Consider the following 20,927-nt stretch of genomic DNA (forward strand, 5'->3'; position numbering starts at 1 on the left):
CACCACGTGTCAGTCACTGAAATAAGTGCTGTGCACATTTTATATCTTATTTAATCCCCTCTGCAATCTTATGAGGTCGGTATTTGGGTTGTCCCCATCATATAGATGAGGAAACCAAGGCCCAAGGAGATTAAGTTACATGTGGGTCCGGGGAGGCCCACGAGGTCAGCAGTGGCTAAGCTGCCACATCAGCTGACTTGAAAGCTTGGTGTCTTGCGTCGTTCACCGCCACTCACGCTTCTAACCACCTGCACCACTACTGGAAAAGCATTATGGTGGTTAAAGAAATAATGTAGGTTTAATGCTTTCTGTTTTCCCTTTGAAGACGGTTGAGTGCCTGAGGCTCCTCCTCTGATGAGAAAACATCAGCGGTTGGAAAGCCCCACTGTCCGCCTCCACCCTCTCCCCGTGACTACAGCTGGGTTTGGAACCCGGGCGGGTGGATGCACCTGTCCTGAAGCATTGCAGCAGCCTGGGCCCTGCCCCAACCTGCCTGCTAGAGAGCCACAGACACCCTTTGTTCCCGGGCTGAGGCTGCAGGCCCAGGTGAGCCCCGTGGAGACGATGCTGGTTTGGGGCACTTCCCCTGGATGAGGCCTGCCCACCCCCTCGGGGTTCCCCAAGGCCGGACCCATCCAGTTGCTCTCGGAGGCTTGTCAGAGTCACGTAAGCTGAATCACCCCCTACCCCGGGTGATTTTCGAGATCCCTTCAGCCCCTCCCCAACACTCCACCTGTCACAACCATCTGTAAACCTGTCCCTGTGAGGAAGGATGGCCCTTATCCCTGGTTCTGAGAACATCTGGCTCTGAGCCCATTCTCCTGTAAGGGGGAAGCCAGGGTCCGGGGTAAGCTGTGTTCTATTTAGTTCAGCAAACATGCCCTGGGCACGTCCTCTACGCCAGGCACAGTGCTTGGCACCGAGAGTCACGTCAGTCCTCCAAAACTAGCCTTAATTCCAATACTACAAGAGCTGTGCTAGTTGTATGTGCAGGACCCAGTGGTGCCCAAAGAAAGACAGCACTCAGCTCTGCCTGCGGCAGCCAGGGGAGCGTCACGGAGGCAGTGACATTTCTCCTGGGTTTTACGGGATGAATAGGCATTCAACAGACAGAAGAGGAAGGGGGAGGGAAATCCCGACAGAAGAGGGGGCATGGGAACATGATGGGGCAGAGGACTAGCTCTGTATGGAGACTGGAGAAACAGAGGCAGGAAGATCCGTTTAGGTGCCTCTGGGAAGGCGTGTGTGCTTTTCAAGTGAAATTGGTTGCTGATTTGATGGACTCACACCTGGGTTCACTCCCCTGATGCCCAGAGACCTAGATGCTGAGCTTGCCCCCCTCGTACCCTGCCCCAGGAAGCAGGCGGTCTTTCCAGAGCAGTAGGGTAGACGTGGCAGGTGGGTCGTTTCCATTTTCTCCTGCCCACATCGCCTGGGTTTGGCAGTGAATGGGACCATTTCTGCCCCCCACCAGAGGGGGCTGTGGGCTCTGCTCCCACCCCTCAAGCCATTTCCCCTCTGGGGAGCCTCATTGCCAGACTTGGAGAGTGGTTCACAGAAGGGCTGGAAACTGATGTGGTGAATGTAGGTCGTGTAGACGGGCCACCTGGAAGAATAATGCACAGAATCCACAGTTCTCAATCCGAGTCACAGGCGACCTTACCCCGTTGCTTAAGGGAACTCAATAGGCATTCTGTGACTCTGTGGTCCCTTTGGCTCCAAATTCCTTCTTCCTTACAAAGCAAGTGTCTTCGTATTGGGTTGTTCCAGTGCCTGTGCCATTGTAAATGAGCCCTGAGGTTTCTTTTAAATAACGTTGAAAGAAAGTAGCTCTTCTATCTGTCCTACCCTGTGCCCAGCCTTTCCTGCAACATCTGTGAAGATTAGCACCACTGGTGGGACCAGATCACTGAGAGCCCACGGTCCTTAGGAATCGAGGCGAGGCTGAATTCTGCTGGAAATTGGAATCTGGCCTGTGTAGTTGTTCTGCAGTTTGCTTGGGGTGGCCGCCAGAACAGGAAGGAGAACAGGGTGCCCGCGCTGGGTTAGACCCCGGCTAGCTAGTGTCTCCTTGGGCAAATCAGTTCTCTTGAACTCTACGCTTTTTTTCTTCTCTGGAAATCAAGAGGGTGAGGACAGCTGATCAGATACGAAATGATAGTCTTTTTCCAAAGCCTGGGGAAATGTCACGAAGGAGACATTTTTGTGGGCTGATGGAGTTTGTTTTTCAACTGCTTTTGGAGCTGGCTTACCAGGCCTCATGGAACACAGACAAATGCCGTGTGGAAATATGGGAAGAGCACAATTCTAGCTGTTTTGGATACTGTCTGTTATAGACCACCCATGGCATAAACTGTGGCTTCCAACCCCAGTCAGAGCATCCAACACTCTTGAAGTGTGGTGTTCTTAAAAGAAAATTAAATTGTCCAAATGTCCACCAACTGGTGAATGGATAAAAAAAAGTGGCATATCCCTGTCTTGGGATATTACTCAGCAATATAGAGAAACGAATTAGTAATAAATGTACTAACGTGGATGAACCTTAAAGACACTATGCTAAGCAAAAGAAACTAGATTCAAAAGACTGCATTTTGCATGATTCCATTTATATGAAATGTCCAGAATCGGCAAATCTGTAGAAATAGAAAGCAGATTAGAGGTAGTTTGGGAATTGACTGCAGATGAGCCTGAGGAAATTCTCAGGGTGATGGAAATATTCTAAACCTAGAATTTACCAAAAATCATTGTACACTTAATGTGGAGGCGAATTATAACTCAATAAAGCTGTTTAAAAAAAAAAAAAACCAGAAAGGGGCCAGCCCGGTGGCGCAGCGGTTAGGTGCGCACGTTCCGCTTCTCAGCTGCCCAGGGTTCGCTGGTTCGGATCCTGGGTGTGGACATGGCACCGCTTGTCAAGCCATGCTGTGGCAGGCAGCCCACATATAAAGCGGAGGAAGATGGGCATGGATGTTAGCTCAGGGCCAGTCTTCTTCAGCAAAAAGAGGAGGATTGGCAGCAGATGTTAGCTCAGGGCTAATCTTCCTCAAAAAAAAAAAAAAAAAAAAACCAGAAAGATCACCATTGAGTTTTCTCTCGTGTGAGATTATTCAGGATTGGTTTCCTTCTGGGTGCCAGTGACCAGCGTGGAGAAAATAAGCAGGAAGAATGTGCAGCTCCTTAGGCTTCCTTTAGATGACGAGCCATGTAGTGAGTTCGGAGGAGCCTGCCAGAAGAGTGACCATATTTTCCGAACCAAAAATGCAAGTACAGAGTCAGGCTGTGTCCGAGGCGCTCTGTACTCATCTTCTCATTTATCTGCACGGACTTCTCCTGACAGCCCCGTGGGAAAGGTACAGCAGGGCATACACCCATTTTAAAGAAGGACACGGAGGCTTAGAGAGGTTGAATCTTGTGAAAACCCAAAGTCTGTCAATGATGGACTGCAGAGATTCAAACCCAGATCTTTCTGGCTCCAAAAACCAGTGATCTTTACAGGAAAAATGCTGCCTCCTAATTTGTGGGAACACTGTGCTCTTTGACAACAAGTAAAAGAATGTTTTAGGGGATAATGCTCAGTTACGAACAAGAAAGGACTTAATGAGCCCAGCAGGTAGAGGATATGACACCTGGGGCTCCAATTGTCCGCCCTGGCTGGGCTGCTAGGCTGTAGGGGGCTGACGTGGACAGGCCTGCTTTTTGCAGTGGACAATCCCCGAGCCCCTGGATATGCTGAATTGTGAGTTCCTCCCTTCCTTGTTTTTCTTGCGTGGTTTAAAAAATTGTATTATGGAATGTGTCAGATATGTTGTCATGTGTCAAGTGGTTGATACATTCCGTAATAAAGGAATACTTACAGAAGAAGAATAAAGAATATTTGTGTGCCCGCCAGCTAGCTTAATAAATAAAACATTATCTGGTGTGCTTTTAAATCCGCCACACACGATGGGTGTCCAGGAAGCCAAGTTACAGTGTTGGGACATGGGGCTTTGAGCTGGACAAACCTAGATTCACATCCCAGCTCCTGCATTCCTGACCTTGGAGGGGTCATAAACCCTTTCTGAGCCACTACAGGGGAACTCCTATTCCCTTCCCAGGTTGTGGGATTGAATGGGATCGTGCGTGTGAAGAGCTTGACCTGATACGGGCTCATTAGTGGCAGCTCTTGTTGTTATAAACAAGTCGTGTATAACCTGAAAACAATTATAAAAGGCGCTAAGAATAACTCGGACAGCTTTCATCTATCCTTGTGATTAGCTCTACTTTCTCCCTCCAGTGAATTTGATTTTGAGGGGACCTTAACAGGTGCTCACTTGCATGTCAGCTCTTGATGCCTCGTCCTGATTCTGTCCCTAATTCCCATCACTCTCCAGCTGGGGAGCACGGGTGTGTCACTTCACCCTCTCTTTTCCCACGAGTAAGATGAGGTGCCCATTGACCCCTCATGCCTGAGCCTCCCATTCTGTGACCCTGACGTGCTTGTAAGAACATTTCAAAGCACAAGCAGAACAAGCCGCAGGGCTGCACTCTCCTTTGGTTTCCTTAGGATGGAGAAGGAAGCGGAACTGAGGGTGAAACTGAGCTTGGGGGGCGGGGGAGTGATGGGCAGGTTGGCCACCACCTTGGAGCTTTCTCTGCTCCCTGCACTGCACATGGGGGTCCATAAGCATCCTTCTTTGTCCAGGTCTGTCCGGGCTTACACTTGTTGTCCTGGCGTCGTTAAAAGCTCCCCCCTTTCACTCTCAAAACTATCATGGTTTGCATGATAAATTATAAGATCACCATAGTAAAAGCCATCATTTTTAAGGCACAAAGCTGGAGCTATATGGGAACCTCGTTTAGGATTCTGGGGCGACAGTTGTCATACAGTAACCAAGACCAGTGAAGGACTTCACTGTTTACACTGGGCCTTCACGTGTGCGCTTATTTGATCTGCAAAGCAAACTTGTGTGATGGGGCAAACTGTGCCAATATTGCCATTGAGGCCCAGAGAGATTAAGCGACTTCCCCAGGGATGCACAGCTCCTAAGTGGTAGAGTACAGGCTGGAAGTCATGCCTTAGGTTTTCCAACAGCTGTCCTGTCTGTTTTGTCCCACAGGCAGAACCTGCTGGCTCGCAAAGGAGAGAGTGAAGGCTGGATTCTAATAGTTTGTATTGTCAGTTTCCTTAGCACCTGGAGAGGGGGGGCTCCAGCAGGAAGTCATTCAGCCTGGCCTAAGCAGCAGTCACACCCAGGAAGCTGGCAGGCTTGCAGGGGTCGTCTTGTTTCTGAAAGGACCCCATTCATACCTTCTGCCCCTTACTGGTCCTTGGAGGAAACTCATTCCTTTATCAGGAGCCTCTTCCCCAGCCTGGAGCTGACCTGAAGGTGTGCGTTACTCACACAGGGGGCTTCCCTTCCTCTGACACCACCCCCTCTAGCCCACTTGCCGATTCAGAAACAGAAATGCAGCCTAGGGTGGAAGCAGGGCAGAGGGAGCCCCTGAGGTTCCTTCCTCTCCGTCCCTCATGCTGGGTGGCCCCACTGCTTCGCTCTCAGGGTCAGTTTAGACCTTGGCCGTCAGCATCTGGTGTCAAAAGAACTTTAGAAAGGAGGCATTGCCGGAGGGATTGCCCCCTTGTGGTCCGTAGCCCCTGCCTGTGAGTAAATATTTCATTCCTGCTCTGCAGCTCTTTATGCATGCCTTGAGGCAGATGCATTTTAACATCTGAAAAGTTCCATCTGGGATAAAAATTTTCTTATCCCCGCTCTGCTCTAACTTCTTTTAATATGGGAGAACTTTTGTGTGAGTAATTCTTCAAGGAAGCAAGTGCTATAGCCTGTCTCCACACCCGTCCGGAGTTAAAGTTCGTTATTCAGTGGCCAAGCCAGACACAGAGCCACCTGTTTGAGAGAAGGCTGACTGGGTAAAGCGGGGCAGGGATCCTGGTGGAGCGGGACAGCGCCCTTTGGCACACTCAGGGTGGCTTGAAGCATGGAACACGGACTTGGCAGAGCCACGTGGGGCCCAGCGAGTTTCTCTGCCTGGAGAACAAGCACAGGCTTGCTCGGGACTCCTTTTCGGTTGTGTCCTTCCTGAGAATTTCCTCCTGGCACTTGCCAGCCCTCCAGTTGCAACTTGCCATCGTGTATCCGCTCTAATCCCCAGTGGGGAGAAGAAGCTAATTTCTTTGTGGTTTGGGCCTGATTTTAATTGACTGTGATACCAATTAAGCGTTCAGGAAATCTGTCATATCCTAGAGGGATTAAACTCGTGTGAGGGCTGAAGCAGCCCGTTGCACGGGAGCCAGAAAGGGCTCCCCAGAAGAGACGACTCTTAACAAGCATCTCTTTCCTGTCTTGCAGAGATCAGGAATGGAAACCTCAAGGCCATTCTAGGCCTCTTCTTCAGCCTCTCCCGATACAAGCAGCAGCAGCAGCAGCCCCAGAAGCCGCAGCTCTCCTCGCCGCTGCCACCTGCCGCGGCCCCGGCGGCCGGGGCCCCCTCCCAGTGCCAGGCTGGCACTCCTCAGCAACAGGTGCCAGCCACTCCCCAAGCCCCGTGCCAGCCTCACCAGCCAGCGCCACATCAGCAATCAAAAGCACAAGCTGAAATGCAGTCCAGGTGGGGGCTCCTTGCCAAACGAGAATTCTGTTTTTCCGGGGTCCTCCTCCATGTCCTCCAAATTCTAGCCTATAGCCAGCGTGTTTTTCATGGGAGCTTCTTCAGTGCTGAGAACCACTGGTAGTTAGTGGGGAGGTAGCAAGACCTTGAAATGGATGTAATGAGGCCTCCTGTGCCTGGTGGGGATGTGTACTTTCATAGGTCAGAATCGCCAGCAGCCAAAGCTAATTAGCTGCCCCTGCCTTAACTCTGCACACACACTCTTAGGCAATAAACAGTCCCTAAGATAGACCTTCGAACTTATTTTGCATGTTTGCCTGTAAGCTGGGTGTTCAGTGTTATATGTGCAAGTAATTTTACTCAGTGGAAGCAACACTTCTACTCCAGCAGGTGCCTCTGCTTTGCCAGAGGAGAAATATCGCGAGCACAGAAGAAGGATGGCAAGTGGCTCTTAGCAGGAAAAGAGGCAGCCACCTTCCCCCAGAGGGGGAGCATCCCCTGATGCGAGAAGTTTCCATAAAATGTGACTGGGTTTTGTTGACCTTAGAGAGTCGGTAGTGGTGTCTTCTGCTTTGCAGGACTAGGGCCTGGGTTTTGGTGGTGGTCCCGGAGGGACCCATGCTTGCCAGTGGGACTCGCCATAGAGTGACGTACGAGCAGAACGCCAGGGCAGTTACCGTCTAATGTGTCACCACGGGAATGGCTGCATTCCTCTACAACTCTGCAGAAGATCGCCTTGTAAAACTTTCATTTTAGTGGCAGAAAAAAGGATTAGGAACGAGAAAGTTTTGACTCAGTAACGATCTGGAGAAAAGTCCATAGTAATTGTTTTTTTTTTTTTTTTAAGCTATAAACCTTTAGCCGTCAAACCTAAATGTCACTGATCAAATTGGATTGCTTGATTTCATTTCATCTGTGCTAAAGAGTAATGGCTTTTTCTTTCCAGTCCCCCAAAGCCCCAGCGTTAATAATCGTAGGATTTCTCACAGCCCTTCCTACCCTTCCTCACCCACTGAAGTTGGGCAAAGCACAAAGCGGGTCAGACAAAGCGTCTGCCTTATAGACGGTTACAGCTTTTTTTTTTTCCCCATGAGAAGTGCTATTTCCCGACTGTGACGGTGTTAAAACCAGCAGTGGTGATGTGATGTAAATCAGATCCCCTAATTAATTATCTAATTATATCCAGTTCACACTATGGAAATTTGTGGGCTAGCAGAGATTCCTGGACTAGCAAAGAGGAATAGACAGCCGGGCAGCGGCCTCTGCGCCCTCGCCCTGCCCTGAAGAAGCCCCTGAGAGGGAGCCATTCTTTGCGCAGAGGTTCCCTGGTGGAGCTGGACAACTGAACGGTCAGGACGTCATTTCCCACGGTGCATTGTGCGGAGTGTGTGTTCCCTGGGTAGTGACTTGCAGGGGGCGGCTCTCTGGGGGAAGCACTGGGAAACAATCTTGGTTAGGTTGTTAGAACTATTCTTGCAGTTCTGCTCGGATCCTCGAATGTGCGTTCATTTCTTTAGTTAGTGTTTGAATGCCTTCTGTGTGCCAGGCACCGTTCTGGGCCCTTGGGGGTCAAGAGTGAATGAGATAGCCAAGGCGCCTGCTCTCTACATTCTACTAGAGGAGGCAGGCAAATAAACAGGGAAGAGAAATATCAGATAGTTGGTATTATAATAAGATGATGGGACTCAGAGGGATTGGGTTGATAATTCAGGTTGGGTTGATAAGAAGGTCTCTCTGAGGACATGACACCAAAGTGGAGATAGGAATGACGAGGAGCTAGCCATGCAAAGCTCAAGTGTGGAATAGATCAGGCAGAGGAGCAGCTGGTGCAAAGGCCCTGTGGTGGGAGTAAGCTTGGCACACTGGAGTTGCAGAAAGGAGGTTAGTGTAGTCTGGAGCTCAGTGAATGAAGGGAGATGGGAAGTGAGAAGGTAGCCTGTAAGCAAAGAGGGCTGCCACCATTTATGTGGAAGACAGTGTGACCAGTGGCCCCTGGAGTTGTGCAGTGCTGTGGCCTTGAGGACAGGTCACAGAGTGCTGACTAACCTGGGCAAAGAGTTTGTGTTTCATTCTAAAGGTGAAAGGAAGCCACTGGAGAATCCTAAGCAGGAGGGAGACTTGATTTGATTTACAGTTTTTTAAGAAATCACCTTTGCTCCTATGTGCAAAATAAGCCTGTGGAGGAGCAAGAATAGAGGGAAAGACCGCAGCGAAGAGGCTTTCGTGGTCCTCTAGATGGTAGTGGCTTGGATCAAGGTGCTGGGGGAGACGTGGAGATGGAGCAATTCAGGATATTTTGGAGGAAGAGCCGACAGGACTGCGGGTGGTTGGACTCTCCGGAGTGAGGGAGAGAGGAGTCCCAGAGGAAGCCTACAGTTCTGGCTTGAGCAGTTAGGTCCGTGGTGGTGGAGAGGAGGAAGCCTGCGAGAGGGACGCGTGTGACTGTACATCTTCAGACGGGGGCCTAGAAAGCATTCCTCACACTTGGCCACAGAAATCTTCTTGTTATGTACTGCATCTCACTGCACAGTGTTCCCAGGGACACGTGTTGAGAAACCTTGGGCTGTGTCACTGAGTGTGCTAGCCTCAGGCATCCACTTCCACGGTAGGCGTTTGTCTTCTGGAAAGAACCAGATGCTCCAGTGAGGACACCCATCTCCCAGTAAGAAAAAAACATCCTACGATTAATCAACACTTTTCCTAAACACGAGCCACACTCATCTAAGCCTTGATGTTCACTTACTGCAGAGAGGCTCCTGCCGCGGCGGCCCCCGCCCCTGCAAGGTGGGGACACGGACTTGGCTCTGGAGTTGCTGTGTGTCCTCACTCATCCTTTATCTCGCCCAGAGCGGGTTACTTCTGCAGATGACTGGTTTCATCCGCTGTATATTGATACTTCTAATTTTCCTTCCGGAGGAAAACCTTATTCTGAAGTTCTGGGGATAGCCCATGCTAACACTCGGGCTATAAATTTAAGAATAATAAAATCGCATCACTGGCCCAGCTCCATTGTATTTCTACCCCTAAATTCTGACTTTGATAACCAAAGTCCCGAGGGTAATGGTTGGACCCTGGTCATCAATGTGAAATGTTGATGCAAGCCCCAGTTGCCAGGTTTGGTTTAATCCCGTTAGAACTCTGCCGGATACGAACAGGCCTAAATGCTGTACCTCTGGAGATAGTTAATACTAAGACTTGGCAACTTTCCCCTGGTGTGTGTTAATAAAGGAGCGGTGGAGGCTGGCCAGGGGAAGTTGAGACCTCGGCCTGAGGAAGCAGAGCAACTCTTCCCCGACGGCCGAGTGGAGACTCACTTTTATCCTTTACTTCAGCTTTTCTCATGAATTGACGTCATGCCCAAGAACTTGGTCCACATCAAATTCCTCACCAGTCTCGAGTCCAGGAGAGGAGCATAGTCCCTAAGACCTGCTTCCTTTTCCCTCTGTGTCTACCTTACGTATTATCAACATTCAGACAGCTGTTTAGGGAAAATCCAGAAAATCGCTTTATTCTTTTCCTCCATTCTCTTCTCTCTTCCTCCACCTCCTAAGTCCAGTGACACCGACTTTGTATTTCCCATCTCAGATCCTTTTATAAACATGATATGGGAAGTGTGGCTGCAAGAAAGAGAAATATTTCTATCTTTCACAAGGCAGTAAATAAGTTTAACTTTTTCTTTTAAGCCCAACCATGATTTTTCATATTTCCAAATTTGTGTCCAAAGTCCATAACTTAGCAAATTCAGAAGACTTCAAATGATCATTTCTATACTTATTGAGATAAAAAATTCCCAAGACCAGCAAAACTTGCAATTATCCTACACCCTTGTTTGGGGGCAACTTTATGGGACATTCATGAAAAGCACCCTGGTAAAACAAGCCTGTGAAATGGAAGCATCTAAATACTTTAGAAAGGTCTAAAGTTTGCTTGTCAGAGTCCCCTTGCTTCAGCATCTTACTGTGGGAACAAGGCCCTATAGTGACTGATAGCAGAGAAGATATTTGGAGTTAAAAAAAGAAAACCACGGAAGTCCTTAGACAGCCTTGATAGCAAGTTCTTCACATTGGAAATTTATCAAATCAGAAAAGTTAGACCTAGAAGGAAAGCTGCATGTTGTGGGAAAAGTGGGCAGAGGGAAAGCCGGGAGCACCCCCATTGTGACATACTCCTATTACGTATTTGTGTGTCTAATGTATCTTCTCTCTCCTCACTCATCCACTTTTTTCTTTCCTGTCATGCAGTGCATCATCCAAGGACTCATCTCAAAGCAAAATCATCCGCTTCACTCTGGGTCAGAAAAAGATCTCTAGGTTAGACTTTCTCTGTGTCCTACAAGGCATGGTTTCCACCCAACCCACTGTTCCCTTTGTTCTGGCTGCTTCCTTTTGGTGCCCCTCCCAATTTCATGTTTGCAGTTCGAGAAAACCAAACATGCTTTGGCTAATGATCCAATGTTGGAGAGTTTTGAGAGTGGCTGTGGGGTTGTTGAGGGAGCGTGTGTGTGTGTGTGTGTGAGAGAGAGTGTGTGAGTGAGGTTGAAGTGTACATAGTGTTTCTGCATTTCATTGATTCTGACTTTGCTTGCTTGGTCATCAAAACCTGTTCTGATTTAGGAAGAGGTGAGTGTCGAGGTGGTCTTTGTGATGTTTGGCTCCCTGCTCTGTCCTGGCCCTGATCCTACCTCACCTGCATCTCGTGTATGTGTGTTGTGCTTTTTGTTGTTGTTGTTAAAATTACTAATGTGGGATTGGTTTTCTCTTGAGTTATAAAGACCTGAAGCATGAATCTAATTGGCCAGAGGAGACAAAGCAGCAAGGCGGCTGTCTCTCATTTTCGCTTCTGGATGCCCTTGGGTACCACGACCTCAGTTCTCTGAAAGTAGAAATTAGGCTTGCTCGCAAACTGCTACTCTTGACTTAGAGTTTGGCATCCACTGAATCCTGTGAGGACCCATTCCAGGGTATAGGAAAAAGCCAGGTACATCGTTGTATCTACTGTTATTTTTAAGGTCTCGACAGCTAACATTTCTTGAATACTTATTATGCACCAGTTTGAATGCATCATCTAATTTAATCCTCTCATCAGTCTTCATGCCGTAGGTCATGTTAATATCCACATTTTGCAGATGGAGAAACTAGAATTTAGGAAGTTTGGTGAGTTACCCATGGTCACACAGCAAGTGGAAAAACTGGGGTTTGAGCCCAGAACCCTCACTTTACCCACTGTGTTACATTTCTCCTCTCCCCCTCCTTGTGGAATTCTGGTATTTTTGTGGTCATTGAGGCTGTTCTTTAAAATCTTATGTTTTAACCATTGCTCTTGGCCTTCTGCCTCTCATTGCCCCTGAAGCATCCGAACAGACCTTGATGTTGGGGTGAATCTCCTCCTCATTCTGACTGGTATTTAGTTTTCACTGAGTTCTTACCTAAAACTAAAGGGGTGCTCACACTTCATTTCTCTCTGCATCTGCCTGATACCCCACTCTTAGGCTCTAGCTGCCTTTTCTAACCGGAGTGATGTTTCTAAAAAGCTTACACATGGGGAGCCCCAACTCAAGATCTGCCTGGCTCAGGGAGGAGCCCAGGGCAGTTGCTTCTCTGTAGAACATGTCACCGTATCACCCAGACTTGGCTCCGGGGACCCATGTTCGTCACTGCGTCTCCTGGCCGTGTGTCTTAGTTAGCTCAGGCTGCTGTAATGAGTCCCCATAGGCTGGGTGACTTAGGCAGCCGAAGGTTATTTCTCACAGTTCTAGAGGCTGGGAAGCTGGAGTCAGGGTGCTGCATGTTCGGGTTCTGGTGAGAGCTCCTTGCCTGGTTTCCACATGGCCGTGGTCTTGCTGTGTCCTCATTTGTTGGAAAATAGAGAGAAAGCAAGCTCTCTCCCATCTTTTACAAGACACAGATCCCGTCACAAGGGCTCCACCTTTATGACCTAATCACCTCCCAAAGGCCCATCTCCAGACACCATCATGTTGGAGGTTAGGGTTACAACATATGAATTTGGGGGGACACACAAACATGCAGTCCATAGCACTCTGCTAGAGAGTGACTGCTTTCCCTAAGGAAGGAATGAGACCTAAGTCAGAGCAGACACCCACTGCAGTGGCAAACTGAGTTCCAGTTTTTCTGGGTGTCATGCAAATGTCCACACCTCGGAAAGGAAGGGAGAGGGGTGAGCTTGGAGGAAACCTGAAATCTAGTGTTTGTTCCCACGATGTGCTCAGTTCTGGAAGATAAAGAAAACAGGAGCTGGCTGGGAAAATAGCTAATTGGAAGCACATGCCCATCCGTGAATGCTTTGTTATCAGTCCCAGATGATGGAAGGAAGCCGCAGCTGGGAGGCCATGGGGCGAGAGGAAGAACTGAAGGATGAGGGCGTGTCTGCCCTGCCCCGAGGGCGGACTGGGCGCAGGGCTTCCAGTTGACCAGAAGCCAAGGTCTGGCTTTCCTTCAGGGTCGCATCCCTCACCTAGAATTTCTTTTGGGTGCCTTTTGTCTCTAATGAAGCCAATAAAAGGATGTTCTTAGTTTCTTTTCTTTTTTTTTTTTTTTGAGGACGATTAGCCCTGTGCTAACTACTGCTAATCCTCCTCTTTTTGCTGAGGAAGACTGGCCCTGAGCTAACATCCATGCCCAGCTTCCTCTACTTTATACGTGAGATGCCTACCACATCATGGCTTTTGCCAAGCGGTGCCATGTCCGCACCTGGGATCTGAACTGGCGAACCCCAGACTGCCAAGAAGCCGAACATGCGAACTTAACCGCTGCACCACCAGGCCGGCCGCTGAACACACATTTTTTGATCAATAATTATGTGCCTATTACTCCTCCTTGCTTCCTTTACCCCACTTCTCCACCCCCGGCCTCGAGCACAATCCTGAGGAACATTTTAGCTGAGCAGGCACCACTAGGTGTAGCAGTAAAGTTTGGTTGCCAAAATAAATAGCCCTGCCGCCTCTGGCTGAGTAGGACACCTCTCCCAGAGCTCTGGAAATTTGTCTCTTGTTCAAGGGCAAACATTGATTGAACACCTGCTGGAGCCAAACCCCTTGATAGGCACCAGGGATACTGAGCAGGCTGGGAAGCCTCACCCTTGAATCTGGATGCGGCAGGGGGATTATGGAGGGAACTGGTACGGGGGTGAAGGATTTCCATGAATTTCTGCCACTGACCACTCTTAGTGCCCCCTAGCCTTCCTGGGGAGCCCCAGCTGTTTAGGCTTATTATACCTGCAGGAGGCTGAGAAGCATAGTGGCTAAGAGTATAGCTTCGCAGTCAAACCTAGTGAAAGCCTGTCTTCACCACTTACTGGGTTACCTGGGCAGATTATTTCATCTCCATGAGTCTGCCTTTCCTTGTTGGTAAAATGGGGTAGTTCTGTCTCACTCACAATGTCATGTGGATTAAAAGCAGTCACTTCAATCCTTTAATATGTGGCATGTAATCAGTGCACCACGATAGCAGATATGGCCATGCTGGTGTTTTGATCTGGGGCAGGTAAGGCAACCAGCCGCCTCCACCAAGTCCCGAAGTTGATCTCTGCATGACCATCTCGTAGAGAGGAATCAGTGGTCCTCTGCCCAGCTGCAGAGAAGCAGATACCTTGGAGATAAGAGATTTAGCATTTAATCATCGTGTCTGGCAAAAAGCATCTCCGATTATGACCCCGCCCCCCGAGGTCCTAAGCATGTGCACACAAGCTGACATCCTTCCTAGGAGGCCGCCTCTACTCCCGGCCTTTGAAGTGGTTTTGGGAGGAGGCACCGCTTCCTTCCCATCAGCACGTACCACGTGTGGAGCTCGGATGCGCTTGCAGGTTATGTGCCAGGAACAACAGCTTGGCTGCCCTGCCTGCTCGGCTCTGCACATGTGGAGAAATTGACCACGGCTCTTTGTTACACCACTGTCCTTAAATGTAATTTTTTTTAAAAAGCAACATGTATCTATTTCAAAGAACCCATCTGTGTCCTCTGTCATTTTGTAACTGTGTCTGGACATGGAATGATCATGGGAAGTGGACTTCCTCTTGCTAAGGAGCTATTGGAACCTTCTGGTACTATAAATGATGCTTGTGTCAATGACACAGGGCTGACTTGCCATGCTGCCCTCTCGCTGCTTTTCTTCGGCGAGGCAGGTACCACGGGCAGCATCTGTTGTGGTACCTGCAGCTGTTCCACGTGAGCAAGTCCCAGCTCTTCAGCAAAGAGAGATTCTAAAGTACGGACAGCAGCTGCTTCCAGGCTGCGGCTTGATAGTTCTGGTGAGGCACATGATGTTAACAATAATGACCTTCAAAATGTTAGCCAGAGGCCTAGCGTCTGTGTCACTAAACTAGAAGACACTCTGCTTTTCAACTTTAGCTCCGCCCCCAGCCTCCCTACTTAATGTCTCATTACTGGAGGGTAGGACAAAGTCTAAGATTGCTACTGTGGCACACAAGGTCTTCCTCCCGTGGCTCTGCCTGCTTCTCTAACCTCATTTCCTGCCACTGCTCCCCCAAGCCCAGCACATGCCGGCCCTTCCTCTCCTCTGTATGACACTCTGCTCCCTGCCTTCTTGCCCTCTACTCACATCCAGATGCCACATCTTACCCTGGGGTCACTTTTATCTGGAACCTTCCCTGACCATCCCACCAACCTCTGAGGTCATCATTTCCCTTCCTTGAATTACTTCTGACCTTTGCGTATTCTTTTATCAATATGTGTACAATTTTGATGTCAGCTGGGGTCCGTCAGCCCCTAAGATCTAGATAAGATTGAACTAGAACCCTGTGTTGGTCTGTTTGGGCTGCCATTAAAAAACCCCACAGATTGGGTGGCTTATAAACAATGGAAACTTACTGCTCACAGTTCTAGATGCTGGGAGTCCAGGATTGGGGTGGCGGCTTGGTCAGGTTCTGCTGAAGGTCCTCTGCCAGGTTGCATGCTGCTGACTTCTCACTGTGTCCTCACATGGTGGACGCTGGTGAGCTAGCTCTGTGGATCCTCTTTGGTAAGGGCGTTCATTTCATTCATGAAGGTTCTGCATCATGACCTAATCACCTCCCCACGGCCCCACCTCCTAAATAATACCACCACATTGAGCATTAGGATTTGACCGTACGAATCTGGGGTGAGGGGGTACACACAAACACAAACAGCAAATCCCTTCATCCCTTTGCAGAAAGTCCAGTGCCTACCCCATGACTCCTCAGGTAACTTAGATCCTTATGGTCACTTTTGGCTTTGAAATCCTGTACGTACAGTTTAGTCTCAATTAATTCAGTTTATGGATTGAGTCACCATCCCAAGGGGTGTTTCGGTTCCCTCATGGGAGATCTAAACCAAGCGTTTTTCCTTACTTCTCACTCACCACACATTCATTCATGGTCCTTGTATGTGAGGTAGACTTTGCTGAAAATTTCAGAGGGACAGAGGAGCCTTACTTGGGGGCAAGGAAATGTCCAACCCCGTTCACCACAGAACTCAAATTTTAAAACACACTGTTGACATAGATTCCCTCTGAAACTTGGAAGAAGTTACTTGGTCTCCATCTAGTTTTCCCCTTTGGTCAAGTTAAAGGAGCTGCCCTCACTAGAGTGGAATGGTGATGGTGGTGGAGGATGATGTGAGTTGGCTTGAGCTCCGTGGTGGCTTTTGATGGCTGGGCATATGCCAACCATCCTTGACTTGCCATGTCATCTGCCCTTGAGGCCTTTAAGAACCCCTTCTCCGTGTCTCAGAAAACTTGGCACAACGCTGCAGCCGTTTGAAGGATATGCCACTCCCATCAAAGGAGCACATCTAGGTCCTGACTCCATGAAGAGAACCTGACGATGATCACCCATAGGAAACCCAGAGCTGCCCTAGTTAATCCAAGATCAGGAGTGCTTCACTCTGGGGAGGGGGCCCACAGCTGGCTCAGAGGTACCCCAAGTGTAAGGTCTCAGTCACAGGTACTTGAATGAAGCAATTTCTCTTCTGGAATGTTCCTGAGGGAGATGACAAGTCCTGTCTGCCAAAGCCTGTCTTGCCTCTTTGAAAATGTTGATTTCAGACTCTTGTATGTTGATTTTTGTCCAGCTCTCTTCTGATACTCTGACCCAGCTCTGTTTCCTTCCTTATTTGTCTGATTCTTTTTTGTACCATAGCATGTTTTATGATAACGCCCAATTCCTTTATGGATCTATGGTCAGCAGAGAAGATGGGAAGGGGAACCAACAGGCGTTGACCTTAAGTCCCATTCGAATTTAAAACTGTCCCACTGAGTACTTTATTATTTTAAAGTTACAGACAGAGAAGATGAATCTCAGATCGTAAGACTAGTGCAATATCACGTGTAGGGAAAAAGCCCGTATTCTATCCATTATCCCACACTGCCTCACAGAGGCCCAGACTGCCTACCTAATTCAAGGTGGTGCCCATCCCATCCAATACTTTGATTTCTTGCCCTATAAAGGCCCCTAAAAATCTGGTCCGGTCCCAGGTCAGGGCAGTGGGGCCTCTCTAGCAACTCTGAAAAGAAGGCATCTTTTCCCTCCTCGTTGCTTTTTGTCTCCTGCTCTTTGCCACTTCCCCATTGAAGCAGACTACCGTGACCTGTGTTACCCTGCACCACTTCATGCTGTTGCTGTGACATCATCTTGGAACAAGTCCATAATCCTTTTCTAGTCCTATCTGTGAGCGTAAAGACTCCTGTGGAGTGGAGTCCACTCGGAAGGAGCTCCACATCTACACCTGCAGCAGCTCTGCCGTCGGCTGTGGGGACTCAGATACCCCTGCCTTGGAGGACTTGCAGGATGCTGTTTGCATTGGAAGCAGAGCCGAGAGAAACCAAGATCCTGCTGGACCTCCTCGATCGGTTGTGCTGGCGTTTCTGGTCCCCAAATACAGGCACTGGCACTGCTATTTTGCACCCCGCTCTGTGCCTATCCTCGTGGGGGTGAATACCTTCTCCAGACAAGATGGGATAAATGAACAGAGTGGGGCAGATGCTCCTAGAGCAGTGGGAAGTGATGCCTTCCCTCCGCTGCTTGGTGGGGAAGGAGCTCACCCCCTTCCTTCTCTCCTAGCTCCCAGTGAGGGCATCGGGCCAGCTTCTTCTTAACTGTATAAATTTTACAGTCCTCTCACACCAGCTCATGTTCTCTGTTTACTCTACAACCATCTTTCTTGCTCGGCCAACGAGAAAAAGTTTAAAGTGATTGCTTTCTTACATCTAAAATGCTTCCAGACTACAGACTTCTTTGGTGCTCACAGATTTGCGTGGAAAGAGAAGGCTGAAAGCTTTATGAGTTGAAAATTCAGGCTTATCACTAGATCTAATGCTAGTCGGCTGAGGTTCCAGTGGCTTTTAAACACAGCTAAGTGGGTTTTAGCGGAAAGATACAACTGAATATTTCATCACTTATTCATCTTTCGACTTTAGTGATTGGAAACCGCCTGTTTAGTAGTCCCTGAACCAAAATTCTGATTTGGGGGAATCTTACCCTTAACTCTGGGGAATGGGCCATAATGTCTTTAGATCTGTGACCAAGAAGTCTGCTGACTTTATTTCCCAAACTGCCCAAAATGAGGTGTTTTATTTAAAGGGAAAGTGAGTGTGTGTTTGTCTTCAGGCTAATAGATTCCTTCTGCCTTTACAGAAAGAAAGTATGAGTTTATTCATCTCCCATGCAGAGAGGCTGGGCTGCAGCCTCAAAGTAATGAAGTCATGCCTGTGGAGACAGGTTGTCAGGTGTCGAAGGAAAATGTATGTCTGAACAAGTGTTTCCATCCAGACAATAAGTTTTCCTTGCAGATGTGTTGGATTCTGAGTGGTAGCACTTCCCTTTCTGACCATTGTAAATTATGTCTTTTTCTCGATGCTCACATCCCCAGATTATGGTAAAAACCATTTTCGATACCTACCAGAAGAGATGCACACGCAAGGTAAACAGTTTAGAGTCTTAACAGGCCTTTATGTTCCACACTTGATGGAATTAGAGACGACATGGTTTGGCCCTACTGGAAAGTAAAATTGCTCATCCAAGAGAAAAAGGAAGATGAGCTTTGTGTTTTTAATCAGCAAACATATTTTCTCTCTTTGCTCAAAGGGAAACTGCTCCGGCTTTGCTGTTGGACTTTACTGGGGTCATCATGAGCCTCGATGTTTGTGGTGGTTCCACTAAATCCCTTGATGGGCAAGCCTCCACAGCCCCGGCGTCCTGAATGGTTTCTTTTACCTCCTGCATGGTCGCAGTTCCTTCTTCTGAGATCCTGCTGCTCTCCTGAGACTGAAGCCGGTACTCTATTGCTTTTTGCATTTTAGACTTCCAGGTCCTACCGCGAGGGTATCCGCTGCGGGCAGTGAGGCCAAAACACGCGGAGGGCCAGCCACCGCTAACCACCGACGCAGCCAGAGCTTTAACAACTATGACAAGTCCAAGCCAGTCACCTCCCAGCCCCCACCGCCACCTCCAAGCAGCCACGAGAAAGGTGAGTCACCTTCTTGAAGGTCCTTTTTGGCATCTTCCTTTATAGCATATCCGGCTTCTTTGGGTGAGCTTGGCCGGGGCGGGGGTGGGGTTGCAGATAGAGTGGTGGAAATGGGTCACAAGGACATCCTTGGCCAGCAGGCACTTTGTTACTAGAGGCATTAATAAAGTGGGGGAAATGTTATATTCCTAGTTGCCAGCAGGAGCAACTGTATTTGTGTGGGGCCCAGGAGACACCTGGCTACACATAGAAACAATATAGTATTTGCAACTTGAAAATAAAGTTTCATAGAACGTGCTCTATACAGTAGGTGGTTTTCCAGAAATGCAAGCTGCCTGGGGCATGTGTTTTGTGAGCTGATAAGGTTTTGCCCATAAGAAGTGATGTGAGGGGAGTTAGGAGCAAGAGGGTTTTCACCCTTTGAAAAAGTCAGAAATGTGGGTTGGCGAAATGAATATCTTGGCTACATATAAGGAGTAGGCAACATTGCTCTTGGTGTTCTGATAATGTAACTTTTACCAAAAAAGGATATGACTTTTTACTAGACATAGGACTGAGCTTTTAGGATGGGGAGAGGGTGAGCAGCCCTGTGGGGGCTCTGCTCTGAAGAGAGGGAAACAAGCCTTTGCTTGCTGCAGTTTGTGTCTCAGGAGACGTTGGAGAGACAGAGGCAGCTTAGAAGGTTCCTCCGTAAGAGGCAGAGCCTCCTTCATTCCTCTGCCGCCAAGAGGTCTGGACCTCTCTCGGGGACATGCCGGGGCTCTTGGGAGCATTTCCTCCCTGGTAGTGTGGAGGCGTCCTAGGACTTGGCCTGGATGTGCTCCTCTGCTCCCCTGAGGCCCAGAAGAGCTGCCTCCTGCTCCCTAAAGTGCTTCAGGAGACTGGGCACCCCTGCCCACACTGTGAATGAAATCAGCACCCCCCTCCCAACCCCTCTAGCCCAGAATGACTTGGTTCCATAGAACTGGGCTTCCCCCACCCCCATCCCTACTCCCACCTAGAATATTGGAGAAATTATGAAGGAAATTTATGTAGGGCTGACATACATATAGCAGAAGGCTTCCCAGACAAGGCAGTGGGAACTCTGCAACTAGCCCCGAACCTATAACCAGGATGTCTCAACCAGGCAAGACTGTGCTCCAGCGCTTGGCTTTGGCCTCAAGCAAACCATTTTCTCTTATTCTCTTCCCCCCTCCCTTCCCTCGCCTCCTTTCCTTTTCTTCACTTACCCAAGTGTGTTCTTTTAAAAAGTGTGTTCTTTTAAAAAGTGTTTAAACTACAAAAATAACGTACGCTTGTAAAATGGTACAAGTATATATCAAATAAAAGTTCTCGCTTACATGCTCCCTTGAGGATACCAACATAAACCCTTCCATGCATATCCTTCCAGAACTTTCACAATACATTTATATATGTACATAATATATGGAAGGGTTTTTGTTTTTTATATAAATAAAAAGAGCTGAATTTTATTGCGTACCTACCCTGTGCCTCATTGAATCCCTCCAAACAAGCTGTGCTGTTTTCCTCGTTTTCCGATGCATGAAACTAAGGCAGAGAGAGTCTAAGTACTGGCCGAGGTCAGACCAGAGATAGTGAAAGCTGGAGCTGGAACTGGACCCAAGCTCTTTGGTTCCAGAACCACGATGCATACCATGCTTTTCCTGGGAGAGGAAGAGAAATGCTCAGTGCCTTGCCCGTTGATGGCTGGTTAGAGATGTGCGGGTTGAACACGAGGGACAGTTGGGGAGATGTTGGAGAAAGCCTGTGCAGGGGCTTCTGTTGAGCCAGCCATGGTCATTTGGGGAGAAGCTGTCATGAAAAAGTCTGAAGGATGGATGTGAGACCAATGTCCCAAAGATGGAGA

General features: G+C 48.6%; 1 protein-coding gene across 19 annotated transcripts in view; it reads left to right on the top strand.

Annotated features, from left to right (window-relative positions):
• Window positions 1-20,927, top strand: part of NAV2 (neuron navigator 2) — a 706,422-nt gene that overhangs the window by 483,480 nt on the left and 202,015 nt on the right. For 12 of the 19 annotated variants that reach the window (XM_070274945.1, XM_070274947.1, XM_001501832.6 and 9 more), the window contains 2 exons: window positions 6,345-6,603; window positions 18,894-19,060. In XM_070274945.1, coding sequence (XP_070131046.1) covers window positions 6,345-6,603; window positions 18,894-19,060 — 426 coding nt within the window. Of the gene's footprint in view, window positions 1-6,344; window positions 6,604-10,844; window positions 10,914-18,893; window positions 19,061-20,927 lie in introns of all 19 variants that reach the window. The other 7 variants (XR_011441179.1, XM_070274944.1, XM_023646535.2 and 4 more) reach the window with 1 other exon arrangement.

The sequence above is a fragment of the Equus caballus genome, chromosome 7 (assembly GCF_041296265.1).
Source record: "Equus caballus isolate H_3958 breed thoroughbred chromosome 7, TB-T2T, whole genome shotgun sequence".
NCBI classification, from domain to species: Eukaryota; Metazoa; Chordata; class Mammalia; order Perissodactyla; family Equidae; genus Equus; species Equus caballus.